The 19001-nt window shown below is 45.3% G+C and overlaps 1 protein-coding gene across 3 annotated transcripts in view; it reads right to left on the bottom strand.

Moving 5' to 3' along the window:
- Positions 1 to 19001, bottom strand: part of srrm3 (serine/arginine repetitive matrix 3) — a 95593-nt gene that overhangs the window by 26648 nt on the left and 49944 nt on the right. For all 3 annotated transcript variants that reach the window (XM_036523489.1, XM_036523487.1, XM_036523490.1), the window contains exons 2-3: positions 18114 to 18340; positions 4504 to 4605 (exon numbers count right to left, since the gene is read on the bottom strand). In XM_036523489.1, coding sequence (XP_036379382.1) covers positions 4504 to 4605; positions 18114 to 18328 — 317 coding nt within the window. In that variant the 5' untranslated portion in view covers positions 18329 to 18340. The remainder of the gene's footprint in view (positions 1 to 4503; positions 4606 to 18113; positions 18341 to 19001) is intronic.

Raw genomic sequence — 19001 nt, 5'->3', positions numbered from 1 at the left:
AAGGTCACGTATTGATCCATATCAGGTTACTGACTGAAATGTAAACCCTGTATGGTTTATCGATTTAAAAAGCTTTACATACAAATTACACTGGTGGCACAGTCACCAGCTGAGGTCTGTGATTCAGTGGTAATGAAAACACAGACATACAGTGCAGCAGTAAGGAAGATTGTAACAAGTGCTGGAGGCTGCTGAAAGTAAGCACCAAGAACATGAGGCGTAGCAGTGCAGCAGCTGTCCTTCTCCAATTAGAACCTATCACAATACAGGTTCAGAGAGACCCCCCCCCCCCAAAACATGGTTCTCAGCACCTTGTGTTCCAAGTCTGATGCCTGAAATAAAGACTGCACAACTTCTGGCTTCCTCTGTTTTGTGTCTGAAGCTTGCTTCAGACACAGATTTCTGCTGCTAATGCACGGTGCCCTATTCCTGTGGATATGGGGACTCTGCAGAAAACCCTCAGCAACCGGTCCTCAATTATATTGGCCAGAAATGATGACTAACCAGGCCCCTAGGCTCGCAGATTCTCATTTATTGGGCGCTTGACGGATTACTTCGGGGGGCTTTTCCTGCCAAATTGCTGTCTTCTTCCCCACTTCCAAGCCACTCCGAGAGCACTGGCCCTGTTATAATTGCTGAGAAACCAGTGAGTATATCCATGCTCGACTGCCAGACCTACAGAAATCAGAAGTTTCAACGGGCCACTCCTAAATGTGCACATAAAAATTCCTGTGTGTGTATACACACCCATGTACCTGTATGCATGTGGCGTATACATGTACTTGGATGTGTCAGGGTTTGTGACTTCCTCTGTTTTAAAAAGAGCTTCAAAACTTGTGTCTGTGTGTGTAACCCAGTTTTGATAACAAGCATTAAACAGTAATAACACTTTGGTGTAAGGTTTCTTCTTCAGAGTGCTCATTCATTGTGCCCCACTCTTGATTGAGACACTGCTAATTCCCAGGCCACTGACAGGTACTCCTGTAATGTGCCATACTCCTGTGAGAGCTGAAGTGGTCTTTGAAAGCATCCAGTCACTTTAAGTCCAGATATGGTGTCCTCAGTACTGAATGGGTCTTGCATTTACTAGGACGAAAATCCCATTGCCTTTCTGTGCTCAAGAAGGACTGCTACCTGAGCCAGCTGCTAATAGCAATGGTGGGGGAGCAATCATTTTCACCCCCTGGCTATGAAACATCTGTTACAGCCCACATTCTCCTCACATCTTCACTTAAAGTAAAAAAAAAAAAACAGCAGCGAGGAGACAACATGGTACAAACAATCCCATATTAGAGGGAATCACAGCTGTGCTGTTGATTTGCTTATGGGTGAATCTTAATGGGCAAAGCTCAGTTCCTAGGCCTACTGTACAAAGTGAAAATTCCTGCCAGTCATCCTGTTTACAGAACTGTGCTGAAGTACTTGTTATGATGATGCCCCCTGCCTTAAGCATTAGCTCATACATCTCTGGAGAGCATGGGGTGATGTCAGGGTTGGGGGGGGGGGGGTTAGGCGGAGGGGGTGCAGAGGAAAACAAATGCAGGGCATTGTTAAATAGGATTTTCAAGAATGCAATGCCATTACTTAATCCCTCTCCCTGTCTCTCTCTCTCTGCCTTCTTTAAAAATGAGATTAATGGACACGTAAAGGCAGCTTGTCACTGGAAAAACCTCTTTCTCTTTAAGTCTCCGTCCCCACCCCCCCAAGGGACCTCAGACACAAGAAATCCCACAGTCAGGACAAGCCGGGCTTCCGCTCTCCAGCCCACAACCCTCAAATCCCTGTTTTTATCAGCTGCAAGACACCTGCTTCAGAAAGATGCAAGCCAGCTGGATCACCCTGGCTTAGTCCCGGCATTAAACCTTTAAACATCACTGTGTGGCAGAGCTTGTTCAGAGACTGACAGTTAACATTTTAACAAATCAATGATGTAAATGGCTTCCACCTATCATTCAGACATCACAGAACAAATCCTTATCCAACGTGTATGAAAGCACTCAGGATATCTTACAGATGTAAGTGAAGGCATATAAAAATGAATAATGTTCTGTGCAATATTTTTAAAAATACATGCACAGTTTTGAAGAAACAAATACTGTAAATAATAAACAGTACATTTCTAACATGTACAGTGAATGCTAACAGTGAATGTTTGACAGCCAGCAGTTGAAAATTGAAACATGCTGTAAATTGTGCATGAAGTATCGTAGTGGACAAACTTAACAAGCTGTCCTGCAGATTACACCATACAAAAATGAAACATATTTTACTATATTAAAATATATTAATATACATAATATGCATTTTAATTAACATACAGGGCGACAGTGTAGCATAGTGGTTAAGGAGCAGGATTTGTAACCGAAAAAGGTTGCTGGTTCGATTCCCCACATGGGTATCGAAAATCTCTAAAATATATTCGGTGTGTATTATTCTTTTGGTGGGGCAGGGAAAGACCCTGTACTCCAGAGCAGGCCAGACAAAAGCTGCACTTGCTTTCTTTCAGTCTACTTTCATATGAGAGAGGTTTGATCCCTCCTTGACGGACACAGTCTCGCCGGAATGCTGTGTGTGTTCAGCGCTGGCTCCGTGCGGCGATCGTCACCAAGGGCGGACTGGAAAATGTCGCGCGCCGGTCTCGGCTTATCTCCCCGTCACTGAGGCGACGTCAGTTATGCCGGAGCGCACTCAAAGAGCTCCCGCATTTGCAAATGTCAAATCACGACACCGTAAAGGAGTCATTAGTCACTGTGCCCCCGTCTTTGCGTGGCATGTACGAAAACACTGCACCGCACTAATTAGCGCGGTAACAAGAATGCCGGCCGACTTGAGGAAGTTAAGCCGATGAGCCAGCCGACGATGAATTATTCATGTCAAGTTGACAGGCCTGGTGAGGCGAGCCATCAAGCTGGTCACCATGCGGGCTGTCACAGAGAGGCACTGTGAGGGCTTACTCACGACTCAGTTCTCACGTACAACACACCGCTCTGCTCCCCACCCACCATAGCATGGTGCAAATTGAGCGTTACTGAGCCAACTACCATCGGCAAAGTTCACTTTAATTTCACCGCGAGCAGGAACTGGATTTAATTACTCTCCAGACTTACGCAGCAGGACATGCAATGTTCAGCCCGGAGCCACATGCTTACCAGTCAGCTGATACTTGAAGAGAGCAGGATCAGAGATCATTTATCATTTATCAGTTATGAGACTATGCAATTTGCATTCCTTCCCGGAAAAGCTAAGGAGTTCCTGAGGGACTGTATTGAGATGACATGAACATACAGAGTTCCAGTCATTGACCTTCAGCAATTATATGACTTTGCAACGAGAGATAAAGAATGCCCTCCATCTTGGTTGTTTTCAATGGGACATTGAACAGGTTTCATTTAGAATCACTGTGCATGTTAGCAGTGCACTCCCTCCCTAAACAAATACAGAAGGAAGTAACCGTAAAATGTTAGCATCTCTGCTGCTTCAGTGCAAAAGGTAAGGATGTGACAACCTGCCTTCCCTGCTTACCCTTGGCAGAACCCTTGCACTTCACTTGCTGTCACTTGCTCTGAGTGTGATTAAACTGCAGACCTACAGTTATTGTGTTTCCAACTAAAGAGTGAGATGAGTGCAAATTGCTAAGAGTATTGTTCCACTTCTGATCAGAAGGTGTAATATTACGGAGAGTCTTCTGTTTTGTTTACAGCTGGAAGGAAAGCTGTTATGTTGTTAAGCAATTTCACATGGAGAAAAACTTTAACAGGGAGGTGGTAATCACATAAATGATAAATGCTAGTTAGATAAGGAAATTGTTTTCATGTTTACATTATTTCCTATCTTACTGTCATCTATACATTATTCACCAACCTCACTTTGTAGTCAGTACATTTTTTGATAATTGGCAAACTGTTACTGAGATACATGCTGTAATTTATACGTTTTCCGTGACGACTGCAATTATTTTTTTGTTCTATTTTGACAATTTGACAGACATTTTCAAACAGATGAACAGTTTCAGCTGTTTGCAAAAACAAAAACAAAACAAAAAACAACAGTAATACCTCATTTAAATGCAAAGAACTTCTTTCTTTGAATCAGTGAGTACACACATAAACACTCTGGTGTACAGAGAATGCAGGCCTGTCAACATGTGACATCTGTCAAACAAATAAAGTGAATCACCATGTCTGTGAAAGCACACTCCAGCAAAGCTGCAGTAGTTTTGGCTACATCATCAGCAGCTACTTTACCTAGCTACCTTCCTATAAGTAACACTCAGGACTGGCTGCTCTTTCTGGCAGAGTTGTTAGGTTGTGTCATTACTGAAGAATACCTAGATAGCCCACTGCTTCTCTGCTTTACCACCTCAAGCCGGAGTGACAAGGTGAGCTCAAGTCACATGACCCATCTGGCTTTGGCAACCTCGACTCCTGCAAAAGGAATGCAGGAGGGGAGCGCGGGAGTGGAAAGGTGCGCAAGGCAGTGTGTGGGGTGTCTGGGGGCACTTACACGGGGCGCCCATGGGAGCCCTCCCTGGTGATCACGCCCTCTTTCTCCATCAGCATCTGTCGAAAGGTGCCCACCTTCTGCCGTATCTCCTCTTCAGAGTACCTAACCACAGAGGAAAGAACAGCATTCATATCATTAAACAAGACCTGCAAACCTGGCTGACCCTTACTTTAAAGAACTGGACACAGCAGAAATAATGTGTTAAAAACATAAATACATTGTGATCTCAGGTTGCTGCTGCAATGATAATTTGCAGTGACCTTAAGTTCATGAGAGTATGCCTCATTATAAAGCTACAGGGCAAAGAAACACTTCTATGGAAATTGAGTGGTATTAAAATGTAATGTAAAGTCCTTTAATGGAACACCCACGTTGAGTAGCAGCTTGAATACTGGAGTCTGGACCTAAGGACTGAGGGTTCAAACAGAGAGTGGAACACAGCTGTCTCACCCTTCAAGTAATTTCATCTCAACTGCTCCTATACGCATCCAGCTGTACAAAAGACTGCCTCAATATTAAACTGGATTTCAATTCAGCCCGTAAAAGGAGCATAAGCATTAATCATGCAGGACAGCCACGCTTCGCTTTCATTAGATTGCGCACAACCGCAAAGCCTCCTCGAGTGTAACCCTCCTTTCCCTCCTGTCCTCTCTCCGCGGTCAGCCTCTGCACGACAGCAATCAAAGCGTGACACCTCCGAGCCGCGAGCGATGAGGGTCAAGAGCTTCAGTGCAGCGCTCCTTCTGCCGTATTGATTCGCACTGAAGGAGTTTACTAAGTGGTGATGAAAAATATGTTATCCAATGGAGTGTGCCGTTTTGTCACCGGTATAACCGGAGTTGCTGAGGTAAATGCTCGGTGCAACAAAAAAAACCGAACCACAATGTATCACTACATCCGTTTCTGCCTTCAAAACGCTTGCGCAAATACGATGTAGGGGGATGTCGGTGGGAGCCCATTCTCATTCTCAACCGTGCCCTGAGGTAACTCGCCTAAATCACTGTTGACATGTACAATACAGTAGGTGGCAAATGGGCTACAGCAATGCTATCTAAATGGAAATCCCCTCAGAAACACAAACACCCAATGTAGCTTTATGCAGCTTTAAAACCCGGGTCTCTTTCCAGCATCAAAGTGTTCATTTATAAGTGAAACTTCTGTTGAAGATAAACCGAAATGCATGTATATATGTCTTGAATCAGAAACGCTGGGTTTATGAACTGTGACTGGCTTTGAGGGGTGTCGTTTTGTGCACTTTATTTATATTTCACGCACGTTTGTGGTGGTGCTTGTGCTTCTCCTACCACCTTGATCAGCGCTTGCTGCGTCTCGAGCATTTCTACGCCCCTGAAGCCTCTTAAAACACTTAGGAGACTGAAAGTCAATCTAAATGGTAAAATGGAGAGGTGGCAATGTTCATGCAGAAATAGATTTAAACGATCTCACAATGAGGTGGTTGGTGTGGGACCTCACAGAAGTGCTGAGCTGGAGAGAAACAAGCCGCTGTGAAGGCAGGGGAAATACACGAAGAAGAGAAATGATTCAGCACAAGTTTTACACGCCGTTTCTGACTGAATGCTAATAGCACAGACGGCATGTTTCTTTGTTTGCATTTTATATTCTCCACGTGATGAAATCGCGCTGAAAGGGTTGAAAGGGTGCATATTCAAGAGAAGAGTAGATCTGACTCGAAGGTGAGACTGACGTAAACTCTTGGGAGGACTGTTCTGCGCATTCAATTTGAACCTCTTCGCTTTCATCTCTATGTGATTTTCCCTTTATTGATTCAATTTTTTAAATGATTAATTCAAACATTTTTAGACTTTAAAAACACCCAATACGTACAGTTTTTTTCATTTACACCATTATTTTTTGTTAATATGCATTATCATACTATCATAATATCATCTTTTATATGCACAATCACACACATGTCCAAGTCCTCAAAGATTTATTCATTTATTCATCCAAGCTTTGTGGGGAAATGGCACCAGAGGTACAAGGATACCATCTGTGGGAAGCAACTGCTGACACACTGGTGATATCTGAATGAGAAGCTATATGAACACATGGCTCTGTTAGTGCGTTCACAGCAGCGCACGGAAAATGTGGCCCTTTGGCGAGGTCAGTTGTCCCATACATCAATTGAATGTTATCAGCCACAACCACTCAACGTGCTGTCTGTCAGAACACGCAGTCTGTCATCCATAATTTTCAGGTTTCCTTCACTGTCTGCCAGAGCACTTTAACCAACTCGCACGATGGACTTCACACCCGACGTGAAATTAATTAGCTGACTGGTCAATGAAAAACGCAGTGCAATCCATCTGCGGCGCTATTTAACTGAAAATTGAACGTGTACGTTCTATAGATTCTGTGTGCTGGATCGTGGGAGACCACTGAACCTGAAAGCTGATGGTGACGTTTGGGAATTATAACAGCATACTGCGCAATTTCCTACATGTGCAGGTGATGTATCACACTCCTTTTCACAGGCTAAGGATGGATTTTGGTGATATCAGTCTTTAACAGCTACGTCCTTTAAGGGCTAGGACTCTCTGGGGTCAAAAGTACTGTTCAACAAGCCATGAGTGAAATCCAGCAAAACATACACAGGAGCATCACACGTTTGATTCCGCTCATCTGGAAGGACAGCTGAGCAGGGTCAAGGTACAAAGTAGCAGCTGACAGCAGTTTGATGGTGCACTTATTTTGATGCATTACGCCACTTGTGCCCACCTGATGCATTTCTGGTTCATTTGTAACAGACAGGTAAAAAGTCCTGCTGCCGGAACCAGAGTCTGTGACGGGTAAAACTGCTGCTTGCTGATTCCAACTTCAAACAACAGGCTGCAGGAATGTAACAAACTGGCAAAGAATGGTTACAAAATGGTTTGAACAAAGCAAGCATTGAGGACATTCCCACACTAGAACCAGTTCAGTCTATTTCTGAATTGTGCTTTTGAGTTCTAATTTGCTGTCAAGTCAAGTATACCTCATGCTTGTACCAAGCAGTACAGGTTGTATTTATTTGTGTCTTGACTGGTGTCGTATATTTCTCCCTGTTATCCAAAGCATCTGTGTACCCTTGTGTCCAGCGTGTGGCCGCATCTGAATTCAGTTTTGTTAGGCGGCACATAAAACAGACACAGAGGTTGTTTTTTCGCCACAGGTTATGAATATATTGAATGCGGTATCACAGCATGCAGTATTAATGTATTCCAAGCCACAGGAAAATATGACGCTTCATGCACTGCATTCCATAAATAAAGCTTTACACTTCAGATGGAAACCTCTCATCCACCACACCAATGCAGCGCTGCTGTTATCACCTACAAATCTGGTAAGATGGTTTATTCAGAGGGTGTTTAAGCCTCATGCATCAAAGTATTCTGGAGAGCTACGATCCATGCATTTGTTTTTGTTCCTGATACTGATTTCAACTAAACTGATGCTCTGGGTAGCACAATATTTAATCAAATTAGGCCACATGGCTTTATCTGTTCTTTTACCAAACCCAAGGGGTGCTCAAAATGGCTGAGTAGCTGTGAATCGGTCACCAGGGAATATCTTCTTATTACTACTACATTGCTCCTTGAGAACATCACTTACAGAGAAAAAACAGAATTAAATTACTGTCATTGCTTTGAATGCCTTGTATAGCAAGATAGTTTGGCATCAGTGAAATTAAGTAATTGTTCATTGTGACAGATGTTAAAAAAATGTGTTTGAGCTCATAATAAATCTCAATCTTATCGGCCTTGAACCAACCAAGCATTTATCTCAACTCAATCTCTGGCGACATTTTCAACAATATTTACAGCAAGGAATATAAATTGAAGGTGCATACTTGGAGTATGCTTTTTTCGTATGGCAAATGGATAGTTTACCCTTTCTTGACCTTGTATGGACATCTGTTTAATAGGGCAGGGGCTCGTGTTCAGGGTTCAGATTCGGAGACAACATTAGGGATAAGACTATGTGGGTATGAGTATGCTGAGCACAACCCCAAACAAGTTAGTTTGCTTTAACTCATTAATTATTTTAGTAATGTTATATTGCTTCCAAATAACAATGCAATCGTGATGCAATATGATTATTGTTGCAAGATTTTATGCCATGCTTTTTAACATTCATGCTATGTAACTATTAAAGTGTGCATGTGAATGAGAGGAAGCTGTCTGTCTGCAGGGAAGTCTGCAGGGAGCTGTCCAAGGCTCAGTGGTGCTGAAATCCATAGAGGTTCACACAGCGAATGTCATCTCCTCTCTCCACTGCCACACTTGCTTGCATGGAACAAATCTCATGGCAGAAGTCATGAATACATGCATAAATTCAGTGGGAAGTAGTCACAGCCTATGCAGCATGTGCCGAGGATATTAAACAAAGCTATTTTCATTACCTCGGTATAACACTATCTACAGCTCAGGAAATTCCAAAGCAGCGTTGCTATAAAAAACAGACACCCAATATAGACCCACACCTCTCCGCTCTAATACAGATTCCTCACCCAAGTAGCTGTTTATAATCCAGAACAGAATGCATGCACTTTGAATTCTTAGCATGCCGCGTACACCGCAGCCATATCCTCAGTTTTATTTTCCAGCTTCCTGCACCACTGAAAAAAAAAAAGGCCACGGCTATGGACTACTCCACTTCCAATTAGATGGAAAATGTCGGTCTCGGGTCGGTTCCCCAGTCTATTTCTGACTATTTCACACAGTGCGCTGTGTAGTCTCTGTCAATCTGCTGTATTCCCCAGGGAATAATGACAGCCCTGCGGTTGATTGAGGATTCCGTAACTATGGACCAGTCAGACTGTAAGAACATGCCTTCCAGAGCTTGTAATGGGCAAGGCTTTTAAAAAATCACAAAGGCTGTCCTCTGTGAGCCCGAAACCCCCCACCTGGACTCTTTTAAGTGCTGAACATGGAGATTTGCGGGGGCATTAGAGACACTGCATGCTGTTTTGGGGCAGGTTCTGTACTGACGCATTTAACAGAGAACACTGGTGGGACGGTCCTGTTCAAAAGCATGTCTTTCCGTCTCTGCATGAAACCACTTAACTGAAAACTTTAGACATTAAACTCTCATGAATGGCCAAAACATGGTACGTGGTACAAAGAGGCATATTTGCACGCACTTGGCTTCAAGCCGCCTGCACTCTGTACTGTCTAACCCTTGACCACAAGGGGCTTTCAGCGCTAGTCATATGCTTCCTGTCTGTTTACCAGGAACTCTGCCGTTCTCAGCAATAAACTTTATACAGCGTGTTACATAACTCTCCAGAGCTCACTTTGCTGATAAAGGGATTCACGGCAAGAATAATAGCCCCGGCTTTGTAGAACGGGGAGGGTGTTACAATATTACAATGAGGTAGAGAGGGATACAGCATGCATGCAGTACTCAGTCTGCGGTCCTGGGACGTGGCCAGTAAGGCAGATTTAGGGGCCCCTGGTCCCAACGCCCTGCAGCATGTGGTTAATGACTTTTGGGGGGCCCGGCAGCATCAGCTAGTGCATGGGACCGGGCTTCTCCTCCACACCGCCGTGACAAATTGTCTCAATTAAACAGACTGATTGAGGCAATTAGACAGCACTGAGGACTGCAAAGCAGCGCCATCAGTATGGGTTCTAGGAAACGACTCGCTGAGTCTCTTGCCACGAAGCCTCACTTTGAACTGATAGAAATCAACTGAGCGGGGCCAACGCGTTCGATTTGCCTCTGTGTTACAAATCCCTGCCAGCACACGTCAGGAGCGCTGTGGCTGTGAGAGAGAGCCCTCGAAGTTTCCCCAGGTTCTGCGGAGACTTAAAGCAAAATAAAATAAAACTAATAATTATAATAATCACAACAGGCAGTGCTTTTTCATTAAAAATAACTTGTTTTTAAAATGAAACACTTGATTTAAATGGTTGATTTAAATGGTTGTACGCATTTCAGTTAATCATGTAAATCTTGATTATTGCGCTATTTCTGCCTTCAAAGAGGTGTATGTGTGTGGCTGTGTCTCTGTGCGTGTATGGGTGGGTGGGAGCATATACTGTATGTGTCTGCAAGTGTCTATGTGTGCATGTGTGCGTGTGTGTGTGCGTGTGTGTGTGGCACAAGTGACTGGTTTGGTGCCTAAATGCTAGGCACAGCAAAGTCTGCTAGTACTATCACAACCAGCAGTGAGGACTGTTCTCTCAAGGCAGGCATCTAGTCCCCACGGCTGAGCTAAAGCGGGGCCCATGATGAGCCAGACAATGTGAGTGGCAACGCTTTGAAAAGGGAGCTCGGTCAGACACGCCGCATCAAAACGTTTGCCTCGGCTGCCCTGCTTCCCTAATCTTCACCAGGACCTCGAGCTGAGAAAAACCTGCCCGGAAACGAGAGCTGATTGGTCAAGGATGGGGGGTTTTCTGTCTCCGAGCAGCTCCCTGAGCGAGACCGGAAAAATATGACCTTCCCCCAAAAGGACTTCTCTTTTTCATATTCTGAGACTTATGCATAGTAAACCCCTCCTGCGGGTGGGATTAAGTCCTGCAGACAAAAGCTATTTGCTGGGTGCCTCTGGAAGCGGCTCTCCTTGGCGGACTGAATCAATCTAAATGACCACCCCTCCCCCTCAGATTAAGGCCACCACGTGACTGGCTGTGGTAGCACGCTGCTGTGGGAGCTGTCAGGTCTGACTGCCCTGGTCATTCTGGGTCTGATTAAATAAATATTACAAAACCTTTGGTTTACTTCATTCATTTCTGCCGCCATGAAGGACTGCCAATGTTTAGACGACACCCAGATAAAGACAGGTCGATCTCTCTTCTCTGACTGAGTCCGGAAGCTTTTCTACGGGCTGCTATCATGATCATGGACCATGAGTCATTGGCCATCTGTATTCTGTACAGAAATCAGGTATGCACATCTCTGCACTATTTCATGATAAACGAAAATGCATCACACAATCAACTGTCAGAATCAGCCCCCATTCCTGTATCTGGGACCACACTTTTGGTAACAAACTGAAGAACAGAAACACAAGGCCATATGTTGTTCAAGCCCAAGAGAGTGGAGGAAATCCACACATGACAGCATTTTTCAAAGGCTACAATCCAGTCAGAAAATCAGAAATCTGCTCAGATCGTTTGACAGGTAACATGTTGATTAATAACACGGAGCTGGACATTAATCCTAGTAGAGGAAACAGGAGGCGAGTAGTCTGACCTCCACCAGCTGGGAGGTGTGGCATCGGAGTCAGGCTGGGGAGTCCAGTACCAGAGCAGAAAATCCTCAGCACTGGAAATGTCATTTACCCACTTAAAAGCCACTTTTGATCTTTGACTCCTGCATCCTTTCTCTTCCTTCAAACGTCCTCAATTGATTTCACGACATGTGACCCAGATTCCGCCGACCCCTCTCAGAGCAGCGGGGTATTGCTAATGAGCCACAGGCGCTGAGTGCAGCCCGCACAAGGAGGTGGGGCTTTCGAGGAAGCATTCGGCCGGTCACAACCGTAAAAAAAAACAAGTGGGTCCACTGCTGTTGGAAGGCGCTGCTGGCCCAGGTCCTTTCCCCACTTACTTCTGAAGTTACCTGGGTTTTTTCTTTTTCTGCGCAGAAAGCAAATTGCACTCTACTTCTGCAGTTTAGCAGGAAGCCAGCAGAATTAAAGTTAAATGTGTCCGGACACTTCTGTGCCAGCTCTATTGCGGGAGAGTGAGTGTATAGTGCCCAATCTTCCCTCCGGTCGTCTAGATTGAAACATATCTCAGGGATAAAAAAAGCCAAAAAGAAACCCTTCTCTGACCATTAACTGCAGCAGGGGAATGCAATCCCACAAGATGTCAACAGATAAAAACTGTTTGTCACTCCCAAGCTATCCCTTAGAGATGGGATTTGGGAGCAATAAAGCACAGCACACTGGAGCATCTGATGCTCAGAATCCTGGGGTTCCTACAGGCTATGAAAAACCTGGTCCTGAAATTACTCAAAATCTCCTTCATCTTCACCTTCTCTTTTTTCTAAACTAGAAGTGTTTCATTATCATGTAGGCCCACCCTGACGCAAAATCAGCGTGATCACATTTTACAGAACCTCTTCCGAGCAGTGCGCTGAATGTGGGGTGGTGTTCAGTAACTGTGATTGTTTGTTCTTTTGCTTTCTTATTCCTGGTATCTCTCCTCTTTGATGGTGCTCTGTGTCGCTCTCAGCGGCAGCAGGTGAGCTGGAAACAGGGGAAGCCTGAACGCTACCTTTAAATCTATCATCACTTTCATCCTGTTCCCCTTTATCCCCCTTGATTAACAATATAACAAGTAATTCACAGAATAATCGGCACCGATCGCGTAATTACAATAAATGATTATGCTCGTGAAACATCGCACATTGTCTGTCGTTTGTGTGCTTGCGAAAGCTACAACGTGAGATTGTTTAATAAAAGGATGGCTTTTATTGATTTAAATTACATTAAATGCTCACGACACATCACAGCTTTTGTGAGGTCTGTGTTCTAAACGTTATTCTTCATTGCACTCAACCTAACCCAAAAGTTCATTCTCAGTAATTTAAATCAATTTAACTAAATTTTGCTCTGTTTTGTAATCTGAATTTTGTAACACAAGAAAGCTATAATGTGAAACATTTAAGAGAAAGCTTTGGGATTACTTGCCACTTAATTATTCAAATTGCCATCCTTGTTAATTAAACAATCTCAAGCTGTAGCTTTCGCAAGCACACAAACCACAACTGCAGTGTTTCACGTGCATAATCATTTATTGTAATTATGCGATTAGTGTTGATTATTCTGTGAATTATTTGTTTTATTGTTAATCAAGGAGGATGAAGGGGAACAGGATGAAAGTAATGATAGATTTAAAGGCAGTGTTCAGGCTTCCCCTGTTTCCAGCTCACCCGCCCCCACTGGTCGCTCTAGGTGGACCTGCAGGCCAGGCTGCAGAGAGAGACAGAACAAAGGAATACTCATCATTATTAGGAGACATGCTCTGTGACTAAGACAGGTCTCTCCAGGGGTATGTCTCCTGCCCGATGCCTCAGGTGGGTCGATACCTGCTCCTGGTGGGACAAAAGAACTCCTCCTATTTAAAGGGCTAGAGTGGCAAATGCTGGTCACCCGGCACCATGAGGGAGGTGATGACGGACGCCAGTCGTTCCTCTCTGAGGACAGGGTTGGAGTGCCATCACTTCCATAAACATCAGAGTGCAACCCTACGATCTCATCAACATTGTCACAGGAACACTATCGCTCAAAAAATGAAACCATTGTCTTTAAAGTGCCAGTGAAGAGCCAGGTCAGTCACTTCAGCGTGGCCTTCAAAATATTCCTGGGTGCGAACGTGCACGTGAATCATACTGCAAATATTAGTTTCTTTTAATGAAACGCAATCATTTCCTTAAAGCTCCACATAGTCACCTTATCTGCATGACTGGGACTAGACTGTGAAAAGACTTGTCTCTTATCAGAACCTCTTCTCAATACATCCTTGATTGTGAATGGTATCCAGCTGTCGTTCATTTTAAAATAATTCAGCGAGTCTTTGAAAACTGTTCATTTATCATCTGGAAATATGCTCGCCTTTCTGCTGGGCAAGCTATAATCATGCACCCATTCATTATTGGGCAATTACTGGCCAACAATGGCACGCATTCTGTGAAAACACAATTAAATATCGGAAGAATGGCTGGGCGCTTCAGCACACACATGTAGTTTGGCTAATTAAGCCGCTGTTGAAACTATGAACATAATATTACTCCAATGAAGGTCGCAAGCGGAGGAAGCTGGAATTGTGCTGGAAACAGCACCCCATTCTTCGGGTGATTCAATTAAGCCACGGGCACAATTCCATGCAGGGTAGAGGCTCCTTTGTTTTAACTCATTATCGAGTCATCTTCTAATCAAATCCCCCTCTGTTCATTTGCCGAAGGGACACACAGTAATTTTTCCTCTTGCAGCATTCAAAGCAGGAGTGATTTAGTGGCGATCGAGTAAACCGGAGAGTGTCACGTCCCACAGTGTACTCTGGCCAATGTGCAAGATGGTGAGGGACACAAGCTGGGAGGCAGAAATAAACAATGCCACCCCACGCACTTGGGTGTCCTTGCCAGGCGCCTGAAGCCTGTTGGTGCCAGTAGAGGAGGGGACAGGTAGAGAGCCACCCCTCCCACACCTGTGTGGATGCCACCATCTCTGCCCCCGTCATTTTCAGCAGGAGCCCGCGGCCGCTCCGAACTCCACTCCCCGCTTTGGCCAGAGTCGCAGGGCAAGGACGCCAGCGGAAAGAGCCGTCCGCAAATCAGAAGACGGGCGCATCCTCGGAAACCCTAACGAGGCGATTCCTTTAATTGCCCCGGCCTTTTAATTGGCTCCCAGGGTGAAGCTATCACACGCGGCGGACGATTAATCCCGCCTCTCAGGAGCCAGCAGGGAGAGAGGGGGGAGTGGGGGGAGTGGGGGGGGGGTGGGGTAGGGGGGGGGGGTGGGCAGGGGGGTGTTGAGGATCAGGGACAGCCGCAACCTGTCTCTCTGCTTAATCTCCCAGCAACGCTTGCCGCGCGCCACCCATTTCAATCCATGCTGTGCAGAAACAGGGCACTGGCCATGTTAATCGGGACTAAATGGCCCCCGCTTCTCGCTCGCTCACCCCCTCTCTCTCGGAGCCTCCTTTTGCGAGGCCTTCCCCAGGGTGCGGTGGGTTCACAGAGGGACAGTGGGGGAAGGGAAGCTGCACTATCAGAGCTTTCCCCCCACTGTATTCAGACGTGGCTAATTGAGTTATTACACTGTGGTCAACTATTCCTGCTACTTAGCTATCCAAAGCTGCTTCCTCCTTCAGAGGGGGAGGGCAAACTCTGAAAACTGCCTTTTTAATTAGCGCTGGCATTGCGGGGATTCTTCCAGGCATAGTTCTGACTGCTCTGTGAGCACAGGGCGTACTGCACGCAAGGCTGGACACAAGGCTGGACATAAGGCATGCTAAAGACACCAAAACCAGGAGCTACCATGCAAACTGGTGTAAGGCCAGTGCTGTTGTTTTGTTGTTGTTATTTTGGTGAAATCCATAGGCATAACTGTATCGCATGATTGAGATACTAGAAGGATGCTGTAGCTGCAGGCCTATACCCTCACTGCTGTTCTTCTTCATAATTAGACAGCCCTCCAGGAAGCACCGCTGCTGGATATCTGGCATATGGCTCTTTGCATCGCTTTAGAATGAGGGTAATTAGCCGACATGGCGGAATCAGCGGCAGATGGTGGCGTTGCCCTTCTCGTCTCGACATCCGGCTATCCACACATCAATCAGGCCGGCACCGGGACCGGCCTTAATGAGGCGTGCCTCATCCCGCGTTCCAGGGGTGGGGGTCTCTGTCGGACTTGGACGCGCACACAGAGACAAGAAAGGGCAGGAGCCAACCCGTTTCTTCCAGGCCAGATGGAAGAGGTCTGCACATTTTAAATTAGCAGCAGAGGAACACTCAACTCACTCAACACAGGACCTACAGCCAAAGAGCAGAACTGAAACACGGGAGCTGTACTGTTTCAGCTACAGGTGCAGATATAGATACCAACCAGTCACAGGACAAAGGAGCTACAAGTACAGATGCAGGTAGCAATGCAGCTCTGATGCACATACAGGTACAAGTACAGTTTCAGGTAGTGCAAATGTTACATGGCATTTACATACCGTACTTGTAGTTTGAAAGTATTTTCAGATCTAACCTCCGAAAACAGAGAATAGTCACGGGTCCACATTCCACATCTGTGTATGAAATCGCTTCACATTTTTAGAGATACATGTGTAAATGCAAAAATTATTTATATTGGAAGAAACTTGTATTTCTCATAAAAATGACATTTCAAAACATTCATCTACTCTAATACAATAAATACTTACATATTGTGCAGGAAAATTACTAAAAGACTATTGAGCTGATGCACTTTGCTATGCTACTGATTCTCATATTTTTTTATAGAGCTGGAGTACATGCAACATCGTGCCACTAGCAGACAAACAGGGCATGTACAGAACTTTCTCAGAAAACAAGCTTTTCATGTTAATCTCAATTTAGTGACGTGTATTACTCAGTAGTAATACAATTATATGATTAGTGTGCACTCACTGCACCCGTTGAAGCATTTTACTGGCTCGTAGTGTTCTGTACTGTGCACGACACTTCTCTATCCAGTATAGCACCTTTGAACGGAACTTCACAGGAAGATCTATTGTACCTGGCAGTCCAGATTCACAAATGCTGCTATTGTAGATACATCACTGGAATATAATTACATTGGAATTTCAGCAGAGATCCAGATTCAGTCTTATTCAATAGACCTTTCAAATACAATCATTTCCTCTAAAGGGGCAAGACAAATCCAAAAATTCTGTGGAGCAGGGGCATACTTCAAAGTATGCTCGAACAATTTTTGTCATGCTTAATCCTTGCAATGGAGAGAACTCCCATGATTCATTGCAGTACAAGACTTATTAGCACTAATGAAATTAATGAAGCCAAACACTGCCTGGATATCTGTTTCATCTCTGCACATTCCCAGCCAGCGAAACATGTATCATCACATAAGACGGCTAGACAGGAAAATGTGCTATTGGGCGGGTAACCAAGCACTGCAGGAAAGTCTGAATTACCATTCACCTTCAGAGCAAGAGAAAGTTTGTTCTTTGCCAATGGAGTTTGCTAATGCTTTCTGGACGTATGGCACCTTGTGTGTGTGTGTGTGTGTGTGTGTGTGCTCCCTTTAATAATGAGTCCACTATCTGTGTGTCATACATGCACAGCACATTCTACCAAAATGGCAGAATCAAGAATGTCTGTTTGTTAAAAGCCATTCATTCAAATTCCAGGTCATTTTAGAGTAGTGTAATAAGACTGTAATAAGTGCTTGGCAAATTCAGGAAATTTAGCCTTTTTTCTATTCTTGTATGGGTTAAGAATGTCAATAAAAGCTTGCCCCCGAGGAACAGCTCATAATTCATCTCTGCTCCCTCTCCCCACCAGCTGCCCTTGAATCCTGATCAGATGTACAGTGTGGCCAGAGCTGGTCAGCCCGTATCTACGCCTGAGGGCTGCACCACCAGGGAGAGGGCAGTGGCATCTCAGTGACACCCACTCTGGGAAAGTACACAGTGTTTGCACCAAGAGCAAAAGTACTATGAGTGGGATGGAATACCTTCATCTCAACCAAACAGTGGTCAGAGTTTGCATTGTGGAGGCAAATGCATGGCATTTCAGTTCATTTTCATGTGTCTCACACCTGAAAGACCAAAAAAGCTAAGCTGACAGACTGGAGGTATGACCCTGAATGACAAAGCGGCCCTGCAACACATCCCTTTCCCCTGCACTGCATCACTACATCTGAATCTCTAAAGGGTTTAGTGCGGCATCTTGTCTCAGAGTGTTTGACGTCAGCAGTAACAGGTGTTGCTGCTTTTGGGCCCTGAATACCATTGGCTTTGAGGTAACAGACTTTGAACACTAGACATTTTAAGGTGAACTAATCCAGGGCTATCCCTCCTCCTAATCTTAGTGGGTAAACTCTACCCAGTGCATTCTGGGAAGGAAAGACAGATTCCTGCATTACTACTGTACTTGAGACTCACCCTTGCTCCTCCATCATCTCCTGCAGCTCCATGCATTTCAGCTCCACCCTCCTCTTGCGCTCATGGTCCAGGATCTCTCTGTGGGCCTTCTTCACCACCACAGGCTCTGGCTTCTGGTCCTCTTCGTCCGATTTGGGCCTGCCAGTGGACGCCCCTGGCTGGGGGAACCCATTGGCGCTGTCCTGGGGGGAAGGCACCCTCGCCCCATCGTACATGGCCTCGGCGCTCTGCGGAAAATGAAGCAGGCGAGGGGTCAGCGTAGGTCACGGGATTCTGTTGGGGTCAACCAAATGCGGTATGACAGCCACCTGGAGGGAAAAGCCATGCTAATCGCACTAACAGCAAGCCTGCTAGCGCTCTGCCCTGTGTCCACTCAAGCAGGGACACTGAGGCCTCTTCTCCACATTAATAACCAGCCCAAAAAACAGGAGAGAACACCATCACCTTTAAATAGTCCTACCCGCAAGACAAGATGTGCCCTCACCCTGAACACACACACACACTCACCGCCCACAATACAGTGCTAGCATCTCAGTTGTGCTTATTGCCGCCAAATGTTTTTTCCTAATACTACAAAGGCACACTATATATACAAACACATAGACACATCCAAAGGACCAGCCAGTCATTAGAGTTTGTCCATTATTATAGTAGTTTTTGGTCTTTTTGCGGTGTCCGTTTCTCTTAGCGGCAGGGTAAAACCAACTGAGTTATTCTGGTTAGCAGGCAAACGTCCAGAGTCATAACCATCCCCCCTGTTGCATCAGCAACGGCTGCCGGGGGCAAGAGTGAGCGGAGCTGCTGACTCCTCCACAAACCCTGAAAATGGCAGAGAGGCACAGGAGACCAGGGGAGCGGCTGAGGGCACGAGAGCATCTGCGCAGGCCT

Source organism: Megalops cyprinoides, chromosome 3, assembly GCF_013368585.1.
Source record: "Megalops cyprinoides isolate fMegCyp1 chromosome 3, fMegCyp1.pri, whole genome shotgun sequence".
NCBI lineage: Eukaryota > Metazoa > Chordata > Actinopteri > Elopiformes > Megalopidae > Megalops > Megalops cyprinoides.
Note: the sequence above shows the minus strand (reverse complement) of the source record. Positions and strands in the feature narration are given on the sequence as shown.